Source organism: Danio rerio, chromosome 3, assembly GCF_052040795.2.
Source record: "Danio rerio strain M-AB ecotype USA chromosome 3, GRCz13ab, whole genome shotgun sequence".
Lineage (NCBI taxonomy): Eukaryota > Metazoa > Chordata > Actinopteri > Cypriniformes > Danionidae > Danio > Danio rerio.
This window is the reverse complement of record NC_141023.1, coordinates 36,182,202-36,202,080: the sequence shown is the minus strand read 5'-3', so window position 1 is coordinate 36,202,080 and position 19,879 is coordinate 36,182,202. Positions and strand designations below refer to the sequence as shown.

Sequence of the window (19,879 nt, the reverse complement as noted above, 5' to 3'; positions counted from 1 at the left end):
CACTCCCTGTGGGTGTGACCATATGAACATCTGGAGCAGGACCACACTGTCCTATTTGCGTCCCTGTGTCTCCACTTAAATATAAAAATCACACTGCTACCGGTTTAAGCAGAGGGATAAACATAGCTTGTAACAAGCCTGTTTTACAAAGCATAGGATTTATGCCATTTGAAAACACTGAAAATATCATTTTAGCTTGAACACGAACACACACACAAAGTATTAGGAGATGTAGGGTTTATTAGTAAATGGATATTTCCGGTGCCTGATGCTGATTAGTCTGTAAACAGAGATTGAGTATAGGTTATCTTTAGGGCAGTTTTAGCCTGTTTATGGATGCATGTTAATTTTTTTCTAACAAATTTTCATATATTTTACTATTTTTCTTAATAATAATAATAATAATTATATATATATATATATATATATATATATATATATATATATGTGTGTGTGTGTTCTTTTTTATGAAAGTTCTTTTATAACTTTATATTATTTTAAATTCTTTTTAATTTCACAAATCTCTATGCGCTTGCTGTTTTTGTATATACAAGAAGTTTCTGGATTAAGGTGGTTAGATTTTATTTATATATTGTCCTTCTACAAGACCATTTATTTATTACCATGGTGAAACATGTAACAAGTATATTGTCCTTGTATAGGCAGATTATCTAAATGTCTCCATCAGAGATGCACAAACTAGGGCCTGCGGGCCAAAGTTGGCCCATTGTAACCTTTGATTTGGACCTGAAAAGAGAGTAAGAATGATAGGCAGGGATGGGCCCAATGATTTTAACAGAGTTTGTCATTTCTAGTTGAAAATAACATTTTTTGTTTGTTTTATTGCTGAGCAAAAAAAAAAAAAAAAAGAAAGCCAACTGATTTTTTTATTCAAATGTTAATTGAAAATATGTAAATAAATACTGTGTAAAAATGTAAATACTGTCACTCAACAAATAGAAGACAATGCAGAAGACATCTGCAGGCAATTCAAGACAAAATCAGATGCAGCCTGACTAGTACTCCATTCTGCTATAAATGTTATGACTGTAACAAGTTCATTATAAAACATAAGTGTATACTGTATTGGTTAATACATTAAAATGTTACAAAGCTATTTTAACAATTTTAATAAATAAATTAGGAAATATCTATGAAAACTATATTAACCTTCGGTTCACTAGCCTTAATCTAGTTCAGTTTTTGACCCTTCATGAAAAAAGTTTGGGCTCCTCTGGTCTAAATAAACATTCAACTTATTACCAACAGTGTAGTTTAGTTTGAGTCTGTTGTGAGACCTAATAAAGTAAATAATATAACTACACAAACTAGAGCTCATGTTTACATTATGATTGTAGATAAATGTTTTCTTATACTGAATTTTAAGCTAAGTGTATATACAGTGTGCATGTGAGGACATGTAGAGTAGGCTACTATAGCTTGCACAATAAATGAAAGCTACTTTTACTGCCACTACAACTGTGGCAAGACATGCTGTTCTGTGAACTGAAGAAATCTGGCTTCTATGTAAATTTAAAATGTCATGCATTTGAAGTGACATGCAAGAAAGTGTGTATTTACTGAAAATGATTCATTTAAAAAAAAGAAAATAAAAAAATATTCCACAAAAAATAAATTTTCCCCAATTTTATATTTTATTGTCATAGAAGATGCTTTAATAACGTGAACACGCTCATGCACTTTGCAAGAACGTCGTGTGAACAGAAACCAAAATGGGAATAAGCAATGGGAGACATGTACAACCAAGATATTAACATTTTGGTTTCAATTGGTTAATCATTCAAACTTTACTGCTCATAAATCATTTTATGTTAACAAGCAAATCTTGGTCCACATACGTTTACTGTATCTGCTGCCATTATATTTCTCTGATGGAAGCAATAAAGAAAACAAATTATAAAAATAAAAAGGTTTGGAAGAGAAATCTAAATCTCTTGCCATTAAACGTGTGCAGATTGATGAGGAACAGGTCATGGGGGAGAACCTAAAACAATGGCATCGCTGAGCTCTCAATATGAGAAAGCTGACACATGTGGACTTGATTTCATTTTCATTTGCTTAAAAACAGGTTTCTGTAAGAGAAGTTTTTTTAAGCTGGTCTTCTGGGAAGTGGAGGGGAGAAAGGACAGGGAGGGCTATGAAGTGAGCTGCGGCTCAAGCAGCATCTACCCCTGCCTCGGTCAGTCGATTCACAACCACCAGTCCATCCTTTCAGTCCTTCTCTGCAACAAGTTTCAACACTTTTCCAATGGCAATGGTTTTCCCTGCAAGACAAGAAAGCACAAATTCAACTGACACATTTGATCAAAAGGGCTCATACAGTTTTTTTTAAAAGCTGGAATCAAGAAATTTAAAACAGTCCCTCAACAATGTGTTCAATGTTAAATCCCTGCAAATTCAACTGGTGAGAAAGCAAATAGAAGTGACTAATGAACTGAAATCACAAAACAAAGGTCAGGATAGTGATTTAAATGACTCATTTTCACTGAGCGATATCGTTTGGTACACTACAGTCACTTTTCTTTAAATTTCCACTGTCAGAACTCCAGAAGAATAGCAAACCAAGCCACTTTTTGGGACCCTTTTGTAAAGGTATCTAGCACAATGGGTAGCATAGGATGAAGCTAGAACCATTGCTGATCTAGGTGACAAACCGAATTATATTGTACTGAAGTGAATCATAACACTTAGTGCAACAATTTATTAGATTGCAGAGTTTAAAAATATCACAAAGTAAAAACACAATGACTTTAGCTTTGTGAAATTATGCTACAAAAAAAACAAGCTACCAAAACGGTTGTCAGGCTGAATAAAAATGCTAATTTATTCTCCACCTGTAGGTGGCACTTGAAGAACAGCGGGAATTTCACTGGTTAGTGTGGCTATCAACGTAGCTGCACTAGTATTTAATAAATATACAGTGATAATCTAAAAACAAAATACCATTTGAATGATCTGAAAGACGGCGAGTTCTCATATCAACTAATGAATCAGCCCACTCCCAAATTAATGTTTAGGATTTTCTTGAAGTACTTCAACTACTTGCGACGAGATGATCCCAAGGATTCCATATCCGGGACCAGGCCATATCCTGAGCTGCTGGAGCGCTGAGTGGAGAGCATGAGTCTGATTCCAGCGACGCTCCAGGGACAGACGAGTCTTCATTGAGGCCATCTTCCAGCCTCAACCAAGGCGAATGAAGTTCTGCACAAGACTTTTGGCCAGCGGAGAAATTAAAATGGTCGTGCCCAACTGAGTCTGGTTCTCTCAAGGTTTTTTTTCTTCACTCCCATCAGGTGACGTTTTTTTTCCCTCTCCGCTGTCGCCACTGCCTCGCATGGTTCAGGATTGGTAGAGCTACGCATCGATGAATTTGCTCTTCAGTGTTTGAACTCTCAGTAATGATTAAATCACACTGAACTGAGCTAAACTGAACTGAACTTAAACACTAAAACCTGAACCACACTGTTCCAGTTACTATGACCATTTATGTGAAGCTGCTTTGACACAATCTACATTGTAAAAGCGCTATACAAATAAAGCTGAATTGAATTGAATACTTCATGCATAATGAGCAATAGGGCTGTGCTGAGAAAATATGTAATTGTGATTATTTTGAACAGATATTGCGAGTTTGATTTGACTGTTTTATTTTGTAGTCAAGCTTCATCTCAATATTCTGCTCAATTGCAACATTTCAAATCACAATAGGGATTCCAATTAAACAGCCCTAACGAGCAGCGAGTTGTTCTGTCTGTAACATGAGCCGGTTCATGTTTCTGCCAACAACTCTTTTTACAACTACAAGCAAATAACCCACAAATAAATACATTTAAAACAAATAAAAAAAAAAACAACATACGCAGGCATATTAAATGAAGTCCATGTGTAGAAAGTACAGATGTGTACTCTAACTTGTTACAGATGAAAATAATTTTTTGGACACTTTGAAATACAGATGTCCAAGTGATGGCCTAAAAACTGATTTTTAATTCTGCGTCAAGTGAACGTGTAGGGTCCGGCGCAGCCTCCGCCTGATCGTAGAGCCCTCACCAGGACTGACACGCACCTCTCAAAAATGTAACTACACGTCGCAATGATGCATAGCACAAACTCTGTGATTGGTCGGCTTGGTAGGTGTGACAAGTGTGGGTAGTGCTGAGAGCCGCAAGCCCAATGGAGCGAGTGTTTACAAGTGTTGATTCCCGTGAAGGAGCTCCAGATCGAAAGTTTTGTTTTGTGTTTACCTTACAATTAAAGTTATTGCATGCCCACCGGTTCCTGCCTCGGAATGAGCGAGTTTTAAATACTTGTACATTAAGGAAGCGTTCAGATAATTACAAAACACCAGCAAAGAAACTCGACACAGAGGAACATAAACCTACTGCCAGCTAGTGTTTTGAATGTGTTATTGCAGACAACAAACAGCATGCAGAAGTATGAATGCATGGCAATGCACAAGGCAGGCCACATGGGTCACTGCGATCACTCGACACAAGTATAAATCAGCCTTAAACATGCAGTATAATGAAAACAAGCCAAACACAAAACACTTTTCTGTTCAAACTAATTTAAAATTGAAAATGCCACAAAAATTGCAGAAGCATGAAAGAAATGAAGGTCAATTTTTGTACAATTTAATGCCTAATGTCTTATCCTACAGGAGTTCAGCCATTTCTGTGTGGTGTTCAAGCTGCCATTACAATGTGGCTTTTCAGGTCTTCAGGCCTCTGGTTTATGCACTTTGTACTATACAATTATTGCATTGCAGTTTATATGCAAGTCCTGAACAGAGACTGGTTGAAACTATTTTTAAGAAAAGATTTCTGACCAGCTGATTGATTTTTTTTCAAACATAAAAAAAGAAATTTAAGTTTTGCATTCACAACTGGTGATAACATGCACTCACCTTCATCTCGTAAGGTGAAGCGTCCCATCTGAGGGAAATCTTTGAAGGTCTCAAGGCAGATGGTCCCAGCTGTTCTCAGACGAGCAATGCACACCTGGTCTTGCTTGACAAAGCGTGGTCGTGTTTTGCTCTTGTCCCCCGTCTTTTTGTCTACCAGACAGATTAAGGCCTGGAAAGGGGCCAGACGTACATTAAAACCACTTTGAAACAGAACTATCTGTAAATGAGGGCACTCACCCAAGCTAAAGTGTGCAGGCTTATGCTGACAGATTTACTAAACAAGGGAATTTCTACACAAAATAGGACTGGTCCACATCATGATAAATAACATAACCATTTCTTTCTAAATTGAAGATGTTGTAGAAAAACAAACAAACATTAAAATATTTATTTAACTTACTGCTTTACAAACACCTCAAACTGATGAACATTTCAGAAATCTGTGGTATAAATAAATATTTATAAAACTTAAACCTTTTAGCAGCCATCCTGTATTGAACGGCTGTTATTTTACTGAGGGAAAATTATATTGAAATAAGTAATGTTATTGACCAGCCCTAGTTTAAACACTAAACTACTCATACACGTTGATGCAAGAACTAAAAAAAAAAAAGGGTGCAGCCATTACCGTAATTTGCACTTCTTCAATGCAGGTGTGGATATGAAGAACTGCGTTGTAACCTGGGCAGATGATTGACTTGTGTTCAATGATGACTATCTGAAAGTGGAAGAGACAATAGCACAATTCACTTGTGGTAATGTAAAACAATCCAGAAGAACCCAAGTTATCCAATATGCTGTTAATAGAGCTACATTTGTATTGAGAGTTCACAGTGAGTTACACGAGTTTCCACTGACCTGGGCATCAAATGTGCGCCCAGTGTGGCAAAGGTTCTCAGCATTGCAAAGGATGAAGCCTGGCAGAATCTCCTCTTCTTCAATGCCTTTAAGCCGCAGCTTCAGGTTCTCTCCTGGTCCGGCTTCATCCGTTTCAACTTCATCAGAGAGCAGACTCAGCACCTCCACAGTGTGCTGCACACAGCCACAGATACAACATTTAGCCATTTCAGCCATTTTTAAAACCTGATATTCTGAAGCGCTGCATTACAATGATCTTACCCTGTTGGGCATCATCACAAGTTGCTGAGCTTTACCGATTGATCCCGACTCCAGTTTCCCCAATATCACAGTGCCCATGTCCTGCAAAAACACACCATAGACAGTTTTTTTTTAAACCCTGCAAAGTGATTGGAATTTCTAAATTAAGCATCCACATGGGAAAAAAACAGCACATTCTTCCAAAGAAATACAAAAACTCTAATCAATTATTTATTTTGTCACCTAGAAATAGTAAAATTTGCCCAAATTAGAGTTATACACATATACTTAATCTAGGAAAACATGACATTAGGAATTATTATTAGGAACCCCCACCCACACTATAATTTTTGCTACATGTAAATGCAAAAGTGTTAGAGCTCAATATCTTAAAACAACTGAGAACACAGACAGAACTTTATAATTCCAAGAGCTAATTTATCTCCCATATTTTGTTGTCATAAGAGGATTTAATGACATTAAACACATGAATGCACTGTACTTGCCTTATATTTGTCTACAATGGGTAACCTGACTGGTCCGTCACTTGATCTGTTGAAGTTTGGCAAACTGTCCAAATGTGGAATGAATGGTAACCCTCTGTACACAAGACAAAAAAATAGTAGCACTCATTATTACACATGACATTTTAAGAAGTGGTTCTCAACCAGGGGCTGCTGGGCCAACTAGCAGTTCCTTAATGAAAGTTAAAACTATTAATTGTTAAGACTAGGAGCTAAATTCATATAATTGAAATACTAACAGGCTTCAAAAAAGTTTAATACAAATTAAACTGACTTTACATGGTTTACTAAAAGTTACTAAAGATGAGCCAGAAATAAACATCAGTCTAGACCAGGTATGGGCAAACTTGATCCTCGAGGGCCGGTGTCCCTGCAGAGTTTTATTCCAACACTAGTCAAACACAAGTGAACATGCTAATCGGTGTCTTTAAGATCACAAGAAATCTACAAGCAGGTGTGTTTGATTAGAGTTGGAGCTAAACTGTGCAGGACACTCGCTCTCCAGGACCGAGTTTGCCCACCCCTGGTCTAGACTAACATTACTCTTTCTATATGGTAACGTGTTCAAATGTGTCACAGGACCTCACCCCAAATGTGACAAAAAGAAGCCTTATAGTCAAAAAAAAAGATTTTAAACAATTGAAGTATTTTTATTATTGAAAATCAATGTCATACTTTTCAAAAAAAAAAATGATCCAAACAGACATTAGGAAGTTTAGCAGACCACTTACGTATACCAAGGGCAGTTCTCTGCAGGTTCCTTCAGGTTGGCCCCATTAAGTCCCGAACATGGCATAAAATGTACATCTTTCCTGGGATTGAACCCAACTTTCTTCAAAAACGGGACAAGTTTCTCCTTACATTCTTCGTACCTGTGTGCAAACAGTGGGGATAAAATTTCAAATATGTTTTTTTGCCTTTCAAAATAAGATCAGTCTAAACCTGTCACAATTACTGACTAACTGACAGTGGCTGTTGTTATCAAAAAAAGCTCAATTATTTGAGATTGCCAATCACAACAAATCCACAATGCAAACTTTCAAGGACATTTAAACTCTTAAATGCCAATCAAGAATCAACAAGCATAATAGTTCTTTATGTTTCAGACATTGTTACTGACAAATAATAAACTAAATAAGCTAGTTTTATTTTTGTGGAGACAGTAGGAAGAGAAGCTGTAACGAACAAGTGTCTTCTGGCATATTTACATTAGATCATATTTGAAAGTAGAAAAGTTAAAAAGAAATCTCAGCATTAAAAAAAATATATAATATTATTTGTGTTTACAAGTAAAATTGTACAAGTGTCATTATTTTTCACATTTTTTTAGCCAATTAAATTATTAGGCACAATTATCTACACAATGAATCATCAACACTGTTATAATAAATGACAGGCCTAGAATAATCTTTTTGTATAAATGTTTATTTCCTGACCTCTCTAGACTCCAGTTCACTGTTGGGTCATCCATTTTGTTTACAAGTACAATCAAATGCTTCACTCCAGCAGTTTTGGCCAACATGGCATGCTCTCGCGTCTGGCCTCCTTTCTCAAAGCCTGTTTCAAACTCTCCTTTCCTCGCAGAGATTACCTTCAAAGAGAGAGAGAGAAACAGACATCACAATTAATTTACAAACTGAAATGGGTGATTAAAAAAAAAAAAAAAAAAAAAAAAAAAAAAAAAACTAAAAACAGTAATTTCTGGTCTTTTGAGCCTGGCATCGGTATTCAAGCAGCGCCCTCTACTGTATCATTCACTCATCTAACCTGCTCACAGCTCAACAGTAAAACATTTTTTATGTGGAGATTTTGTGAATTGCAGACGGCAAGAGTGGCTATTTTTCTCATGGCTGTCCTTCAAAGCCTATTCATCACTATGACCCACCAGCACTGCCAGATCTGCCTGTGAAGCGCCACCAATCATGTTGGGCACAAAGCTTTTGTGGCCTGGTGCGTCCAGAATGGTAAAGTGCTTTTTCTCTGTCTCGAAGTATGCACGTCCAACTTCCACAGTTTTTCCCTTGTCTCTTTCCTCCTGGTTTGTGTCAAGGGCCCAGGAGAGGTACCTGAGAAAACCAGCAGACGTGTTTGATTATTTCCAAAATCACAAACACAATTTACTTAAAACAAACTGGAAAAAATAAAGCAAAGATCAAATGATCAAAAGCAAGCTAATAAAATTAGACAAAATATTTGAATGTACTTTTAATATCAAGTTCAATCTTGAAGTATGCACTGCGCTCTTGCTCGATTCGATTTTGGTGCATTGATCTTACAAACAGAATAACTCAAATGGTCATGATATGTATGCCTTCAGTAATTGCTTTATATTTCTTTATTTTTTACATTTGTCTGAAAATGAGAAATAAAGAAATATAAAGCAATTATTAAAGGCATGCAGATTATGACCTTTCAAGTACAATTTTGATACAAATAAAATGCAAGGTATATAACAGGTGGGAGTAAGTCACACATGTGTGCAAGTCTCAACTCATAAACTTAAGCAAGTCAAGTCAATTTTTGTCAGACTCAAGTCAAGTCACTGCTTATTTCAAGTCATAGCTTGGTCTAGCAAGTCACTTTCAAGTGAATCTAATCACACACACACACACACACACACACACACACACACACACACACACACACACACACACACACAGTATAAACTGTTATTTGAAATGACACTTTCATCACTAGTGAATCAGATGGCTTTTTGCTTGGGGAATGTGTGTGCTTACTTCAAAGCCATTAAAATATTATACTATTAATTAAACAAGACCCTAAATGTCAAAACCAATCTTAAAGTGCACAGGTACATTTTATGGGAGAAAAAATTGAATCAAAATGATATTTTTTTCTTTTATTACACACACAAAAAAAAAACATTATATTAAAAATAAAGATCATCTTCATTGAAGTCATTAGCCGCATTTCCACTATCGGGCCAGTGCGAGCCAGGGCTTTAATCGGGCCGGGGCGGGCCAATAGCCCGGGAGGTTGAGAAATGAGGCTGAAATCATGTCGCGTTTCCACTGTCGGGCTAAAGCTCACAGCGCGTCACGCAAACACCGCCCACAGAACGTCCCCGAATCAAACGTCACACAACCCGCCCACTTCAGCGGGAATGAGGCAGATAAAGCACACCCTAGAATCATCACGAAACGAAACCATTAAAATGAAGACAACCGAAACAAACAAACGACACGTTACTGTACAGCAGTACATGACATGTCTACACGCACAGACCTGTGTATTTCCATTCATTACATTTGTTTACTCGCCGACCGACTGCATTGTGCATGGAGTTCTCTCGCCACTAACGCAGGGACCCAACACAGAGAGCGCACACATCCATAATATAAAGCCACAGAAATTCTCCTTTATAACTCGATATGGCATGTATTTTTTAACATCCTTGTGTTGATAGAAGTCGTGTTAAGTTTTCAGCACAAGAGCGAGTAGCCTAATAAAATATAGCCATATTTGTTGCGCTCGGCAGCTATTCACTAAAACTCTTCATTTAAAGTTTCATTTATAAATTTAACCACGTCATATAAAAACATAAACACTTGTTTGAGGATATAGAACACATTTTGTGTTTGGACTTTCCCCCATATGCGTTTAAAGCAGCGAGTGCTGCGCAGGACTGAGTGACAGAAAAAAAGGTATAGGAGATTCTGCTTTCACTCACCCAAATAATGCTCTGTTTGCGCGATTTGATTAATATCATAGTATCCAAATACTTCAAAAATATTTACTTATATAAATATTTACTTTATATAAATATTTCAAACCTTCTCCGGTGTTTATTGTTTTTAAAAAATATCGAAAATCTTTTTTTTTTTCAGACAGGTCTTTGTAAAATGAAAGTTAGGCTATATGTGGCTTTAAAACGGTTTGATTTATGTATTTTATATAGGCTACCTACATTGTTCTAGCTAGCTTTTGTTTATTTTATATTGGTTAATTTATTTAATGTGATTTTATATATATCCGATATTTGTAATTTCTTTAAATTATATTTCAATATAGCTTAGACTATTTTATCAAGATATGACAATATATTGTTTAAAGTCTACGAAAGTGGGCACGTATTTTGTTAAGTTTTATGTCTTTCTGTTGTATTTATATGTGTATTATCTCCAAAATAATAAAATAAAAAAGCCGCTCGCGGCATAACAGAGCTGTGAAGGAGCGCTTTTGCCCGGTCTCACACACACACACAGGCATCTAAACGTGCACAAACAAACAAACATTTTAAACTTGACAAAAACTTTCGAAAACCTTTACTGTCTGATGTGTATTTAATATGGTGTAAAGATAATTATGCGTTATTGAAACATAAAGGAGGACGCAGCAAAGAACGTCACTATAAATTAAAACTACTTTATTATTTTATGCAGCAGCCTTACATTTAAAAGGGAAACATAAGGGTGATCATACGCAAAAAGACCCCAGACTATAAGGCTAGATGTTTTCTTTCCCTTATTTCTTTATTTGTTTGGCGCATGTACTCATGTGCGATCAGAAAACTGTCCGCCTCTCCTTTCACTCCGCCCCGAAGCCCCAGCTGGCCCTCCTTGGCCCAAGGTATTCGGCGGGCCGAAAAAGGCCGGCCGCTGGCCCCAAGAAAGCCCCGCTTTGGCCCGATTAGGCCCCGGAAGTGACAGTGGAAACCCCACTGGCCTTGGCTCGCCCTGGCTCGCTCGCTTTAGGCGCGATAGTGGAAACGCGGCTATTTTGTACATTTCAATAACAACAATAAAAAATGTTTTGATTAGTAATATGAATTGCTAAGAATGAACTGTAAAGGCAATTTTTAACCTTTAGATTCCAGATAATATACAAAGTCCATTTCACACATACGTTACAGGTAGGTTTTGAGATCCATGGTCTGAAATGGTTTCTTGTTTTTCCTAACTTAATTCTTCATTTTTCCCCGATAAATTGTTTTTAAAATGATGCATGAGAGTAAAAAAAAATGGAATATAGCATTTAACAGTGTTTTAATGCAATCTTTTTTTTGGATTAAACTTAATGACTTAACGACGATTTTTTTAAACCACAAAAAGGCATATCTTGTGGGTCTGCAGTGCGGGGATGCTGACAGTTCATGGGCGCACAAAATGAAATGAGTAACGAGAGAGGACTTCCCACTACATCAATGGCGGATGTTTGGTTAAATTAGGCAGATGCAAAACAGTGTAGAAGAACGATAATAACTGTAAAAAACTGTGTCACTAAATATACTTAGACGGCCCACCCAAGTATGGTATGTGTGGCAAGCACTGAGTCAAACTAAATAGTACAAACTTTGATTAGCCGTCTTGTTTGTAATCTTTAAACCTGTAAAATAGGCTATCTTTGGGAGCGCCTTCCATTCTCATCACCGCATTATCTGATGGCCGAATTGCAAATGATTCGTTCAAATGAATCATGTAAAGCGGTTCTTCTGAACCAAATGATCCAGTCCAGATCCAGTTAATACTGCGCATGCGTGACTTAGAACTTTGTTTTTAAATGCATAATATATAACAAACAGTTGTGTATTTAACAAAAACTAGTTATTTCGAGGCATTTAACTCACGTCCAAGTCAAGTCTCAAGTCGTGACAGCCAAGTCCAAGTCAAGTCTTTTTTGGATATTTGTCAAGCTAGTCTCAAGTCCTAAATTTTGTGACTTAAGTCTGACTTGAGTCAAGTCATGTGACTCCAGTCCCCCATCTCTGGTATTTAAATATATCTTCAAAGGTTTGCCCTGATAAACCTCTTATAACATTAATAATTGGTCAGTGAAAAAAAAACTTAGTACTGCCATTTCCACGTTTCTTCATCAAGTAATGCCCTTGAGTCAGTCTAGTGAGATAGAGATGACACTTAAAATTTATAAAACTTATTTGGGTCATGATTTAAAAGGGTTTTTATTCTGACCACAGACATGATCTAAAATAATTACATATTTTGGTGGCTGAGAAAAAAATTGAGCATAAAAATGCTAATCCTTTTTTTATAAAATGTGAAAAACAACATTCACAAAAGTGCTACACATTTCAGTTCTGTTTGGAGGGAATCTGCCTGACCGCCAGCAGAAGTTCAGGTAAAATAATATATTAACTTCAGTAATTACCAAGTTTCCCTGTTCTTCTCCTTGGCCTCTCTCTCATACTTCTCCAGAGTTCGTTTGTCCACCATTCCTGTTAAATACCTGCAGTGGAGAGCCGGAATTAGGCTATCAGAGATAGATGGAAAAACAAACAATATCTGCTAAAACACTGAGTCAGCTTTAACAACTCACATGATTTGTCCTCCAATAGTTGACTTGCCAGCATCTGAACAAACGGGAGATAAGAAATAGATAGGGTGAGGCCAGGACAGGTAAAAATGGTCACTACGCTACTCTCTAAAGACATTTTTAAAACATTCCCCAAGATGCTTTTGAGACAGACATGAACCGAGATGCCTTGATGGTAACTGATTAAAAATACAGAGGTTATATAACAAATCCAAACATATTAGAGCCAAGTCTGAAAAGTATCTCAGCAAATGGGTCCAATGATCCCATAAAGCCTGCTGGTTTTATGAAGATGAAATGTAAAATGTTTTTGTCAACAAGCAAATAACATGAGTTTGCAGAAAACCATTAGTATGACTTTTAATGTAGTATTAAAACGGAGAAAATTATGCTTTTAGAAGGGCTGCACGATTCTGGATAAAAAAAATTTTAAAAAAGAGAGAAAAAAAATTAGAATCACGATTTTTTTTTAAAAATAAAGATCACGATTTTCTTACGACTCTGTAAATGTAAAATAAACGTTTATATGAGTAGGCTATTATTATTGTTATTTCTCAGACATATGAATAAATAAACAATGAGAATATTAGGGCTATGTGTAGGGTGTATGTTGTGTTTTTGTATAGACTTGGAATGGTGGACTTGAGTGGACTTCAAATTTGTCCTGGTCGTTAAAGCACAGGCAAATGATTACAATTCTAAAGTTGAATTATTATGTTTGAGACATAATCTTGCCTTTTTTTACTGGTAAAATAAGACATTTGTCACTATTGGATTCTCTCTTGCATTATAATAGACTGGAGTAGTTATTGACAACATGTATTCTCATACACAACACTGTTCGCTATAAAAGGAAAAACATGTCTAACGATTGTCATATTCATAAATCTAAAAAGCAATTTGATCATTTAAATGGTGTGGAAGAATTTGGTTTCTTGTCACTGCATTTTTAAACTTAAAAGGTAAAAAAAAAATGTTATAGTTCATGCCAATATCTTACATAATATTTGTATTCACTTATTGAAAAAAGAAAACTGCTTAAGTTTTGAATCACTCTGTAGAATATGACAATTACTTTTGCAGTACCGACCAATATTGAAGATGAGTGACGTTCTTTATTAGTGAATCTTTTTTTTTTCAAGTGCAAATTTCTAAAAGGTTCTGAATTATAATAAATTTACTTAGAAAGCTAATGACAAGGTACTAGTATAAAGTCTTATATTTTGTGAAAATTATCAAAACTAAACTAGTTTGACTAAAAAAAAAGAATAACAAATGTCAGCCAATGATCCGAAAAACATTCGTACAAATATTTGTATTACGATAAACTCAATTTTTTTTAATTACTCAGAAAAGACTGCAATTTGTATCAAGTGTTAACATATTGCTTTGAGATTTAAAAAAAAATATCTGTATTGAAAAAGAAAAATTAGGTAATTGTGAACTTTCTGTAGTGCATTTAATGGAACGACTTTAAAACTTTCTGCTCTCTTTGAAGACCCTCCTAAGACCTTAATTGTGGAAGAGTGAATTAAAACAAAGCAAGGTTACTGAAACTATTTAAAACTATTTAAAATCAAAGAAAGATTAAGTTATTGCAATACAACTAGAAAAAAAATGGCACGTTATAAATTGTAATGAGCAGTTTTTCCAAGAGACTAATATCTGAAATATACAAAGCTCTAATTCATGTACTTCTTACGTTGAGAGTTTAAACAGTGTGTGTGGGGAAAAAGATTTAGAGCTCGAAATTGAAGATACACATTGGTCTAAAATATGTAACAGTTTGTTTTCTAAATGTACTTCATTGAGTGTTCATGAACTCAACTATAAATACATTAACAGAGTTTCTTACACCCTTAGGTGCAAAGGAACATTCCTTCATTGTTTCTGGTATTGTGAAAAAAAATCATCTTTTCTGGATGAAAATACATCGTTTTCTACAAAGTTTTTATTTGTTTTATGGTGGAGAAGAGAATGTGTTGGACTCCCACACCAAGCATTTGTTTTTAATCTTGATTTATCTGACAAAGAAATGTAAACTTTTATTGTGGTCATCCCCTCAGGTACCCTCCTTTAAAATTTGTTGTTTCAAGTATGTACGCCATTTCCACTCAATAAATTCACCTGTGACATACATCTAAAGTCAGATGACTTTTGGCAGCTAGACACCTTTTTGGCATTACATTAATAATTTTTCCTGATGTTCTATTATAAGGTGTATATTTTAGCTTCTAGCCTAACTGTATTATCCTGTTTACTAATTTATACATTTCCCATTTTTTCCAACTGTACAGCTGAGACTGTATTTGTATATGCTGATGTATTAAAACAACCAAGTAATAAAAAAGGCATGTAATAGTGTAATAATGTTCACTTGTATAAATAAACGCAAATGTATGTGCTGCCATGAACAAAAGAGACATTTTTAAAAGTCATCTAACCAAACTAAATCTGCCTTAAGTTCATTAGAAACATTTTCAGCAGAAAATAAAAAGAAAAGTACTTCATGAAAACGCAATACACAACACTAACCGACATGGCCAATGAAGACCACATTAACATGTTCCTTCTTGGGGGCATTTGGCTGTGTGGGGACGACTTTAGGTGTTGGCACTTCTTCCTCCTCCTCCATTCCCTCCTCTTGAGGCGAGTCTTCTTCAGGCTGACCGCCGTCTCTTGCAGGGCCTCCTGGTTCAGCCTCGGCCTCGCTGGGCTCACTGCCTTTCTGCTCCCAGGTGTCATCTGTGGCCATCTCTGCATCACCGTTCTCCATGGGTGGAGCTGATGTCAAAACCAACATGATCATTTAATACCATTTACTTACTGCTGGTCATGTGTCAACAACTTCAGTCATTTCCTTCGAACCAATGCTGGCCTGTTTGGTGTCAACATTATTGTGCCAAACGCTATTTGGAATTACAACATAGCTAAATGTATAATCAAAATGACAAGAAAGCAAGAGTATTAAAATAGAAATCTCAAAACTATATAGGTATAACAAGAGATGCACCATGTTGAAAAAATAGATATATTTCTATTTTTGGGAGATGGCTTTGTTGGAACACTCATCCCCATTGAAAATTATACAATAAAGAAAAGCAAATTGGGCAATTGACATTTGCAGTAAAAACTCAATTTTTGACAGAGAAAGTATACATTCACATTATATTGAAACATTTGTTTATATTTTCCAGAACAGCTAACCGCAGAGTTATGGGAGCAGAAAAATATCAATCTGTAAACTTTTTAGATTTTAAAAATTAGGGAAATACATGCGTCATGGATGTGACCAAGAAAGTCAGCGAGTTTGCAATATACAACATAATTTGTAGAAATTCTGCAAATTAAACTGCACAATCCAAGAGAAATAATCAAAGAGATAACTGTACATTCAGACCAAAAGCAGTGAGAACGTCAAAGTAGCCGGAAGTCATTCATTTTCAATGGGAGCCAGCAACGATAAGAAGCGCATCTTCGCTGGTGTGGGCATCGAGGAGAGATAAAATCAGGTCAACTTTATGGTAATGAGCTATGACGCGGTTCAGCGGCAAGAAATTAGAATGTATTTTACAGATGTATTTTGAAGTACTGTAAAATATTTGCTTACACAAAACAATTTCTGTATTTTGGTGAAACCTTATTTTTTCCATGGCAAGGTTGAAATTTGCATGAAATTGCTCCATTAACTTTTAACCCCATTTAAAAAGCTTGTAATGATTGTATAATTTAGGAAAAATTTCATCCAACATCAAGTTCAGCAAGTTTATTTGTAATTACTTGTGAAATGTACAAGCAATTTCAGAATAAATCCAAACCAAATTCTTTACCCTATAATTTAAAAGTAATTGTGTATAGTTGTAATTTTCATTCAAATAAAATATTAAGTGATAAAACTAATAAATAAAATTAAATACTTAAAATAAAATATAAGAAAATTAATGTTACAGTAAAATTATAGAAAAAGAATATTTCACTTTTAATTATCAGAAAGTAACTCATCAAACTTTCATTTCGACAAGCCTGAAAGAAAGGTGCTACCAATCTCAAGGTACCAAAGTTTGATTTTCAGGATTGTAAATGTCACATTTAAGGCATCCAAATGCTCATTTAAATAATATTGTGCATAGCACCAAACATTTGTCTTAGTGTGAACAGGATTTGGAACAAGTTGCAGAATCATCCCTATGATTATAATCATTATTACAGGGATGTGAAAAAAATGTGGTTGTGCATCTCAGCATTTGCTTACCCTCAGGCTCTGCTACTTCCACATTGGCATCTGTATCGGGACCTGCAGGAACATAAAAGGCTTATTTTTATAGCGTTAATTACACATGACAGGCTGTTTGCTAAAAAGAATCACATTAAAAGGACAATTGTACATCACAATTTAACACACACACACACACACACACACACACACACACACACACACACACAACCAACTATGTAAAACAGTAAGTGAACTATCTTCAACTTATGGGTAAACAACAGCAACAAAAGAAGTTAAAAGCTCCCAATTCTCCCACAAAACTTTGGCTGAACACTTCTTAGTTCGTGATGAGGCAACAAATAGTCCTGTTGAGATAATTACTATGTAGACTTAATCATGTGACGTATGGGAAAATGACATCAGTCGTTTGAGGTGAAGCAATATATTGTTATTGTATTTACATGTTTGTCAGCTGAAGTGAATCTTTAATTTGCAATATAACCAAATTTTGACTTTGTTTTCCATTAAAAATAACAGACAGAAAAATGCTTTATATAATAAGTATTATAACAATAAAAAAACTCTGTTACTATTGACCATCTACTTGAATAACAAATCAACCAAATCAAACCAACAAAACTGATCAACTTGTGCTCAATTGCATTTGTTCTACATCATGAATATCATATTAACCCTATAACCGCCTACTCATTTAAAGAATGACTGTTTTAAATAATGGTTTACACACACACAGCATTGTTGGCTTACAAAAACAAATAAAAGACAATCAAACAAACAATACAGTTGCACTACTACACTGGATTTTGGTTTTATTGTAAAAAAAAACACACAAAACAAGAAAACATTTTCAATGACAATCTGAAATATTTCATGGCATACTTCAAAAAATAAAGATGATTTAATGTTCAAAAAAGTTTTATTTTGTTTGTTTTAAATAAATTGGCTTTACATTTAATATTTTCAGATTTTTCATAGTATGTTTATTCATGCTGTTACTTTTACCATAAACCAGCATATCTACCATTTGAGGGAGGTTTATGTTTTAGAAATTATGGTAAGTGTTGAAATAAAATGCATAGAGTGTGTTAACTAGTGACATTAGGAGTTTTTTCTTTCTTGGCGAGGCAGTTAAAGGCAGTTAGTTCTGTAAAACTACAGAAAAAGGCACTCTCATCCTTTAAAATTACATATTTTCATTACATGTCATTAGTACTATTATTATTGTCAATCAGTGCCGCAAATTATCTTTGAAAATGACATTTAATGCAATTACTTGAGACAATATATTGCCTATTAAATGTAGATATAACTAGCCTAATGACTATAAAAAAATTTGCGTGACTTTTACCTTCATTAAATGCAGTAAATACATTGATAAACCACCTTGTTAAAAATGCCCAATTTTAGAATTTTAATACAAAGTTGGAAAAGTTAAATACACAAATCACATCATATTATACCTGCTTTACACGCTACACTGATCTTTCTAAGACTTTCAGCGTATACCTTATAAACACAATGTAATCAAATACAATAAAGTCAAACAGGTGAAAACTTGTAGCAACTTGACTATAGTGAAACAAAATTCACTGCTCATTCATTAGCCATCTGCTTAGTTTACAGACCAACCTAAACTAGATAATAAAATAACACATTTTCAATTCTCCAGTGTCATGATGTGAGTGGATCAGGGCAACACCACTTTCGTTGCTAATCCACGACAGAAAAACAAATAATGGTACATTATGCTTGCAGTAAAACAGCACGAGGGGGGGCAAACGCCACCCTTTGACAAACAAAAAAAAATCAGCCAAATGAGGCCCTTCAAACAAAACAATCAACCTACAAAAAGAAAAGAAACGGGTGATTATGAAGCGTCAGGCCTCACTTTATGTTCATTTAACGTTAATATCCGTTTTGACGATCTCTCCATGTTGCTAACGATCACGTGTATTGGTAAAAACAAAACGCCACGACTGAAGCTTCAGCTGTGTAGTTAACTAAAGAACTAAGTTAACTAAACCCCCTTTTAGCTCTTCATTATCGGACAGAAAACAACGTTAGAAGTCTAAAAGAGGTCTGAAATCACCGGCATACATGGTCTCCGCCAGACTGATACACGTTCTCGCAAGAGCGCTTACTATTGTCGTGTTAATAAACACTTGTTATTCACCTCGACTAAGTTTTCCAGCTTGTTAACTTGCAAATTACACGTTAGCCTCGTTTCCGCTTCGAGCCGTTGACGGTAACAGGGATGTAGCATCCGTGCTAAGCTCACGCGAACAGGCATGTGTGCGGCTAACAGCTAAGGCGGCTAACAGGCGTTAAATAACCGGGAACTCACCCGCCGACTCCACCGTCTCCGCGGAGCCCTTCTGCTGGAAAGACGGGACGAATACCGCGGCGTGCACGTTCGGGACAAACGGCTTGGCGTCCACGTTTAGGCTGGTAAGAGCCTTGGAAAGTTGCACGTCGACCTGGGCCTCGCCATCGTCCTCCTGATCCCAGGAATCAGGGGCAGTGTCTATCGCGTCCATTGCCACACACGCGCTTTAAAAGCCACCGACTTGATCTTTCGCGGGTCCGGCCTTTACCGCCTTGAGGTCACCCGTAAAACTTTCCGCTAGTGGCGTGTGGCCTTCCCCCCGATCGGTTGAACTCGGACAGCCGGTGTGTCTCGGCGAGGGGCGAGAGAAAGGGAGGTTTGACTAAGCACTCGGAATGAGTCCTCGTGTGCGCTTACGACTCGCTTGACCTCGCGGAGCAACAGCCCGAGGATTTCTGGGAAACGTAGTTGTT

General features: G+C 36.0%; 1 protein-coding gene across 4 annotated transcripts; it reads right to left on the bottom strand.

The window, feature by feature from the left end:
• Positions 1–1,632: 1,632 nt before the first annotated feature.
• gspt1l (G1 to S phase transition 1, like) lies at positions 1,633–19,853 on the bottom strand. Of its 4 annotated transcripts, XR_015479534.1 has the most exons (15): positions 19,425–19,853; positions 17,096–17,137; positions 15,379–15,627; positions 12,847–12,880; positions 12,679–12,756; positions 8,438–8,618; positions 7,989–8,143; positions 7,284–7,424; positions 6,535–6,628; positions 6,050–6,130; positions 5,789–5,962; positions 5,559–5,648; positions 4,716–5,099; positions 3,582–4,665; positions 1,633–3,059 (listed from the first exon to the last, which is right to left on the bottom strand). XR_015479534.1 is itself a non-coding variant. In XM_087242204.1 (14 exons), exons 3-14 carry the CDS (start codon positions 15,617–15,619, stop codon positions 2,233–2,235), a joined length of 1,491 nt encoding a protein of 496 aa, XP_087098330.1. In that variant the 5' UTR covers positions 15,620–15,627; positions 17,096–17,291; positions 17,804–19,853; the 3' UTR covers positions 1,633–2,232.
• Positions 19,854–19,879: the final 26 nt, after the last annotated feature.